An 8,170-nucleotide genomic window follows, 5' to 3' on the forward strand; every position below is an offset into this window, starting at 1 on the left:
AAGATAACGACGTGGAATTATTGCCTCGCGAGGCGAGATAAAAAAAAGAGAAATATTACAGGAATGGTTACTTAGAGATCCGAAATGCGTTATAGTGAATTATAGCGAATCGACAAATGGAAGAGGTACGTGAAGGGCATAATTAAATAAGAGAACACCTGAGAAAGTATTGGAGTTCAGGACCAGTTTAACATTCGAGGAAGAATGTTCTAAAGGGGGGAAGGATGTTATACCCCGTATGTTTATACGTCGAATTATTCACAAGTAAATCGACTCAAGTTGGAGGCGGAATTATTTTCGGACATGAAATACGAACCTTTAATTTTCAATTTTAATTAGAACATAAAATTGTTTATAAATTTTATTTAGTGTAAAAATATTATTGGAGATTAGGGATTAATTAATTGTGATTAGATTACTAAGTAGGAATTAGTGATTAATTAAATTAATTAATTTAATTATTGAAAGTGGGCCCCACCCGATTTATTAAAAAAAAGGGGGGGAATTTTGGTGAGTCACTAAGAATGGACATGTGTCCTATAGTGAGAAACCCTATATAAATGATGAATCATGTTAGCCATGATTCATTTTGTCAAAATGAATTTCTAATTGAAAAAAAAAAAAAAAAAAGAGGAGTTATTTCCATGGCTGCTCACGGCCAGCCATGGATGGAGGAAAAAAATAATTTTGATTTCTTGATTTGATTAAGTTCAAGTGAATTACAAGTTCAAGGAGGTGATAGCAACATTGGAAATTAAGTTGGAGAAGAAGAAATTGTAAAATTGGAGCAATTGACCGTAGAAATTCCTCCGGGAAAAATTTGGTAAGATTTTCTTATTTTGTGGTGTAATTGTGTTAATAGTATTGTAATGGAATTATTAAAATTGGATTGGATGAAATTGGAAGTAAGAAAATGCATAAAATTGATGTTATAGGAAATTGTGGGTTGAAATGGATTAGAGAAGTTGTGGGGTTGTTGGAATTGTTATGGGCTGAATTGTGAGAATTTTATATGTATATCTCTGTTGTTGGTATTTCTGTGTTAACAGGAGAGTAATTGGAAATTCGGGTTAGGCGAATATATAGAGGAAATGCTGCCCGATTTTCGTTAAGTCCTTAATAATGAAAAACCCTAAACGAGAATGTATAAGTTAAAGAATAAGTTCAACGAGCGATGGGCTGCGGATTTACGAACTAGAAAGTATAGTTACTGACGATAACATTACTCTTGTATTAAATAGGCTAAAAGAGCGACGAAGCGAACGAGAGTGCGATTAACCTTCAGCAGGTATGTAAAGTTGTCCCTTCTTTCTTTTGGCATGTCTTAGATTTAAGTGATGAATGATATGAACTTTGGGGTAATTCTATTCATAAGTCTTGAGTGTGATTCATGATTCTTATTCACTTCTTGAGGCTAGAACTCTTAAGTGATTGAGTTTCCCCTCGAGTCCTCTACACTTTGGATAGTGGTTGGTGTGTAAGAGTTCCTATTCTTAAAGACTCTGTAATGATTAACTCTATTTGATATAGTTCTTATTGACATCCATACTTACCATGACTATTGTCTTGATATTCGAGTGTTAGTTATTCCACTGATTCTATTGAGTCTCAGATGATGATGTAGTGGCATATGGTTGCTCATGATATTCTACTCGTGCATACTGTTATTGTATCATTCACCGAGTCCCGGGCCGGGTATATTTTTGTGCACAGTTCCACTGCATTGTTCACCGAGTCCCTTACTAGAGGGCCGGGTACGGTATATGTATATGATGATATGATTATGGCACCGAGTCCCATGATGGGCCGGGTACGGTATACGTGTACACGACTTTATTCACCGAGTCTCTTATTAGAGGGCCGGGTACGGTATATATATATATATATATAATGATATGATGATATGATGACATGTTATGGCGGCCAGGAGGGCATATGATGACTTTATTCACCGAGTCCCTCACTAGAGGACCGGGTACGGTATATATGTATATGATGATGATATGATTATGTCACCGAGTCCCATGATGAGCCGGGTATGATATATGATATTGACATGCATGATTTATGTTTCAAAGGCAAGTGTTTTGGTATTCTGGACATTGTACTTGTTTTCTATACTCCTTATTTCAGTTATGATCCTTTTACTGTATTTAATGCTTTATATACTCAGTACATATTCCGTACTAACCCCCTTTCTTCGGGGGGCTGTGTTTCATGCCCGCAGGTACAGATAGTCGGTTTGGTGACCCGTCAGCATAGGACTTCTACTCAGCTGTCTTGGAGAGCTCCGTTGTTCCGGAGTCTAGACTTTTGGTTAAGATCTTACGATGTATATGCATATGTTTATCTAGGGGTACGACGGGGCCTTGTCCCGTCATATTTCACTATTAGTACTCTTAGAGGTCTGTAGACATATGTGTGGGTTGTGTATAAGTTTTGCTCAGCTGTGTCTATATGGCTTACGTATGATATTGACATATTGTGACAGCCTTGTCGGCTTATGTATGGTATTGACATGTTGTGGAAGCCTTGTCGGCTTGCGTATCATATTATATTTTCATTAGTTGTGACTCCTCAGGAGACAGGTTATCGGGAGACCTTCATATGATGACGTTGTGAACCTTTGAGGTTCTTTTGCAAAGTTTCCATATTGTTCGTAAGAATCAGTTGTCTATATTTAACAGGTACGTATATGAGTGTCCAACTCGGGCACTAGTCATGGCCCACGGGGTTGGGTCGTGACAGTATATATCTTCAACAGCAGAACTCAACTGTTTCTCAACTGGAGTACTGCTTGGTGTAAGCAAATACCAATTAGGATAACCATCATCTTCTTTGTTTCCATCTTCGCATCTCGGACGTTTTCTACTATCTTCAACAACAGTTGCTACTTCATTTACATTTTGTGATGCTTCATTAGAAGAAAACACATAATCTCCGCATTGAAAAGCATTATAAATTGCAGCAATTACTTTAAGTGCTTTTTTTTTTGCGCGGTCTTCATTTTCCTTCACAAATTCCTTTTCAAACTGAGAAAGAGTTTGAGTTTTATCAGACAGTTGACTTGATGAAGAAACAGCAGCATCACAGAGCATATCGAGCATGGGAGACGTCTCATTTTTTGTAGACCTTGCTTTACAAAGCATATTCTCCATACATTCCTGCAAATCTTTTCCAAGATGTGCATCTAACTTCACCTCATCATTCATTGAATAAACCAAATCAGGTTGTCTTTTACCAGATGCACAAGCTTTACAAGATTTGTTTTCGCTATGCAGTCGAACTAAACTTTCAACACAATGCATCACATAATCAAATTTACTTTCCAAACTGTCAAGTCTACTTTCTAAACAAGTTCTTTTAACACTTTCAGAAGCTGCTACACATGACTTTGTTTCATCATGTACACGAACTAAGCTATCCTCAGCATTAATCACACCAACAAAATTCTTATCCAATTCTTCGAAACGGCTATCCAAAGACTACAAAACAACGAAAAAAAAATTTAAACAAAGAAGAAAAGAAAATGAGAATAAACAAAAACAACGAATGCAGCATGCAAAGTATACATATCATATTAACAAACTCAAAAATAAAAAAATAAAAAGTCATACCTTTACTTGATTGACAATTGTAGATCGTTCATCATCAAGTTGCTTCTTCACACTAGACAAAACACCCTGTATAACAGATCAATAAAACAACACATTACTTTTGATATCATTAAATTAATGTTGAACAAGTATGCCGGACCCGGCATAACTGAAGTCTGAAAATGAAAACAGTTTGCCGATAGGGGCAGAATTCAAATATGAAAGGAGAAATGTATGCCGGAAGGGGCAGATTTTAAGTTTGCAAAACCAAAAAATATGCCTCAAGGGGCATAAACTTTCATTTCCAAAACCAAAACAGAGAAGACTGCAAAATGTGTTACCTACTAAAATTAGTCTCAAAATGAGAACAGTATGCCGGTAAGGGCAGAACTGAAATATGAAAGGAGAAATGTATGCCGGAAGGGGCAGATTCTACGTTTGCAAAACCAAAAAGTATGCCTCAAGGTGCATAAACTTTAATTTCCATAACCAAAACAGAAAAGACTACAAAAATGTCTCCTACTAAAATACTCTACCACAAGGCCTCTAACTCAGAATTCAGTTAAACAACCAAAAACACAAAAGGCAAAGTACAACCTACATCAACTATCTGAGAAGTAACTTGAGATGGCAAAACCGCACGGGAAGAACAAGGGCCTGAATCATCAGGAAATTTAAGTGCAACTGGATAATCCAGCATCTCTTGTTCCGTACCAACAACAACAGCATGGACAATAAATTTCTTGAATCTCTATAACACAATATAAACACATCAATTAGACAAAAACACAAAAATAACAAGAGGGAAAAAAAACCAATAAAAAGAAGCATCAACAAAAGGGAAACGCATACTTTTTCAGCATGGAAGAAATTATCAGTAATAACTTTATAATCAACTTGCTTTGAAGGACCCCAAGACAACATACGAGGAGACTTCAGACCATGAAAACTTGAAAACCCTCGAAAGATAGGGAAAACCTCCAACAGCCACACATTTAAAGCGTAAGGGAAACTACTAATCATATAACGTGTAGATGGCATGCTCTTGAAAGTCTTCACACAACCACGAATCGACCGTACCAACCAATTAAAACTAAGAGAGTCCTAAGGATAAGACACTCGAAGACTGTCATCATCAATTATATTCATTAGATGACCTTTAACAACACATTTCTCGTTACGACCCAACAAAACCCTCTCCATTATATAGACCTCAACAAGTCTAACATGATCACTAGATCTTTCCCAAAAACCACCAGTACGATTACTTGACTTGATCTGTAAGAAACTCTTGAGATCACACAACCTTATTCTATCCTGATTTGGAAAATAAAGTCTCAACAATCTATTTGGTCTGCTAGACACAACACTAAAATCGCCAACACAAGAATCCAAACCAGTAATAAGACGGAAAGACTCGGAATCAAATACACACATGCGATCAAATATCTTAAACTTTAACGCACTATCATTACTAGATGAAAGTTGCGATAAGATCAAGCAATAGAAAATACTATCACTCAGGTGGACATCAACCAAATCCATAAACTGTCCAAACACACCATTTTTCAACAAGTCCAATTGAGAGACACTCAAAAAGGACAAAATCAAACTCCGAAAATGAAAATCACCACTCCACATGCCACCTCCTTCAACCCAGTGTTCAAACTTAACCAAGGGATGTTCCTCCTATAAAAGAAAAATTAATGTCAACAGAAACCAAGAATTTACATAAGAATAAACCAAAAATGAGAATGAAAATAATTAACATATACCATAATAAAAAATCAGCCCCTATACTGGTACACAAATACCTGCATAATAGAAGAAAGAACCAAAACACATAAGATTGCATAAAAAGCTAACATTATTAACAAAACAACACCAAAAACACGTAAGATTGCATAAAAACCAAAATTATTAACAAGACAACACCAAAAAATCAAGACACACATAAATTAACTTAATTCATGAAGTTATGCCAGAACAGACATAACTTTATGCCGGAATTGGCATAACTTCAGTTTTAAAAACCAAGAACTCTGCCGAACCCGGCATATGTTGCCTCAGACAAACACAGTCTTCATGAAAACACAGGTTACTAAACAAAAAAAAACACCAAAAATCTTAAACTAAAGTTTATAATCAGGAAAACATATAAACTTTCATAAAAACCAACATTATTAACAAACAAAAAAAGACCAAAAAATCAAAACACATACAAACTAACTTAAATCACGAAATTATGCCGGAATAGGCATAAATTCAGTTTCAAAAAACAAAAATTCTGCCGGAACAGGCATATGCCGCCTCGCACAAATACATTCTTCACAAAAATCAGATTATTAAACAAAAACAACAGCAACAACATAAAACAGCTGTTCACAGGCAAAACTTCAAAGATTCAACAAAGAGAAAACCAAAACGTATATCAAAATCAACTAAAACATATTACGACATTCAAAAAACCAAAATATATACATGGGGAACGAAACTAAAGTTCAAAAAATCATACAAACACTATAATTTTAAATAAAAAAGGATCAATTTAAATATAAAATACGACGAAGACAAAGATATCAATTCAACAAACAACAATTTAACATAAAAAACAAATATTGAAACGAGTAAAAGATCCAAATTCGTACCTAAATTTTAGAACAGATAAGACAGACACAAAACAGAGGAGAAACGAAGAAGCAAAAAAAGAAAAGAAAAGGGCAAATGACGAAATAGAAAGGGTTTTAATGGGGTAAGGGTAATTTAGTCAAAAAACTTTCATTAAACAGGCGGCAGGGGCAAAAATTAAAGAATGCATAAATGAGAGGTAAAATATAAAGACCAGCCCAAAAGAAGGGCACTCCGCGCAAAAAAAAAGTTTTTTGGGCACCAAAGAACACCTACTTTATAAGGCTTTAATGGGTGACTTGTCACGGTCCAAGTTTATGGTACATATCGTTCATTTTGGCCTAATAAACCTTACAAATTTATTTCTAGGACTAGTCATCATCGGGTCCAATAACACACATAGCATATGAATTTATATTATACCTTATAAAATCTTTACTTTTCTCCCCGTTTTGATGTGAGATTTATCTAAAGTGTTGTGTACTGTTTCTTAAAATCTGTTAGTGCTTCTCTTTAATGTGGGCTTGTTGGCTCTCCTCCATTATCCTACCACCATACGGGAGAGTCCGATTCTGATCTTACTTTTAACAATAAAATAGTTTGCTAATCCATTTCAATCATTTGGTCCAAAATCAAGATATCCATATAATTCTAGACAAAAATCAGAATCAGAATCTGATTAGCTTATCCCGTATATCAAAATTTTAATATACAAATAACACCGCTTTTAGCTAATAATCTATATATAATATAAAGCTAGGCATAGACAAGGTGATGTGACACCTCTGTATGACTTCTATTTCTATTTATCTTTTTTCTCTTTTTTTTGACATTTATTTGCATTTTCTCTATTTTTTCATTAATTCCACTATCCCAATTATTGCACCGCATGGTGTTTAATGTGGAAAAATGTTTCTTTCACATTATTAGGTTGTACAAGCTCTTAAATAGCTGCAAATGGGTGTTAAATAACCGGTAAGTGGTTGTCCATTTCACCTTCTCTATCACTCTATCTATGTAAAGTTTATAAACATATTCCAAATATCCATAAATGCATACCTTCTTCCTTCATACATGATGTATCCCACCATACTATAAATTAAGGTGAAGGACATATAAGTTTTTCACACTCCTTCTCAGAACAATCACGAAATATATTTTACTTTCGGTTTTTTTACTCAATGGGGCGATTCTTTCTCAATAATTTTGGCAAATAACGGAGTTCTCCAAGCCATGTATACTTTGACTTGATAAGATATGTAGAATCTTAATATCAGGTATTGTTTTGTTAAAGGGTCTTAATAACATACATTTCAAAATGCACTTGTGAATATTGTAAGCATTTTTTGGATTTAACATTCTGCTTATGCCAATCATTTACGCATAACGTCAATTGCAAGTTTGATTTATTTATACAAACCAAAAGAGATTCGTAAGGTTTGAACATTTGAAGCTATATAGATTTATAAAGTATATAATCAACTCAAACTCTTAAATGTAAATTGTTGATGTCCGGGTGAGATATTTACTATAGACTAAAATGTCAGCCGCCTGTATATACATGGTGGTGAGGACATGGTGTTTAGTATACGTGAATCCTCTGTTTTTTATTCTTTAAAAAAGCTCAATGGAAGCTCAACTCTGGTAATTTCCACTTAAAAAGAAAGTGTAGTAATATTTATGTCGTGTTTCGTTATGTCTGAAAATGAATTGTGGTGGAAAGAAATGGATATAAAGGAATAGTACGTAAGAATAGAAAGCAACGCTAAGAAGGATCAACTTTTAAAAGCTTATTAGAAAATTTAAAGAGTATTATATGTTAATGAAATACCTAAGGATGTAATTTGTAATTGCACCAAAAAATAGAGTAGAGCATAAAAATAATATTCTCTTCCTCCCACTTTATTTATGTGACACAATTTGGTGTACGAGGTCAAATTATCTAA

At 34.5% G+C, this 8,170-nt stretch overlaps 1 protein-coding gene across 1 annotated transcript; it reads right to left on the reverse strand.

Annotated features, from left to right (window-relative positions):
* Positions 1–4,111: 4,111 nt before the first annotated feature.
* Positions 4,112–4,619, reverse strand: LOC132614904 (uncharacterized). The gene is made up of 2 exons (XM_060329465.1): positions 4,449–4,619; positions 4,112–4,347 (listed from the first exon to the last, which is right to left on the reverse strand). The coding sequence occupies exons 1-2, from the start codon at positions 4,617–4,619 to the stop codon at positions 4,159–4,161; spliced, it is 360 nt and encodes a 119-aa protein (XP_060185448.1). The 3' UTR covers positions 4,112–4,158.
* Positions 4,620–8,170: the final 3,551 nt, after the last annotated feature.

The sequence above is a fragment of the Lycium barbarum genome, chromosome 1 (assembly GCF_019175385.1).
Source record: "Lycium barbarum isolate Lr01 chromosome 1, ASM1917538v2, whole genome shotgun sequence".
NCBI classification, from domain to species: domain Eukaryota; kingdom Viridiplantae; phylum Streptophyta; class Magnoliopsida; order Solanales; family Solanaceae; genus Lycium; species Lycium barbarum.

Coding starts and splice junctions, on each gene's coding strand:
- LOC132614904 (XM_060329465.1), bottom strand. CDS start 4,619: ATGATTAGTAGTTTCCCTTACGCTTTAAATGTGTGGCTGTTGGAGGTT. Junction 4,348..4,448: donor ATTTCTTCCATGCTGAAAAA/GTATGCGTTTCC, acceptor ATTGTGTTATAG/AGATTCAAGAAATTTATTGT.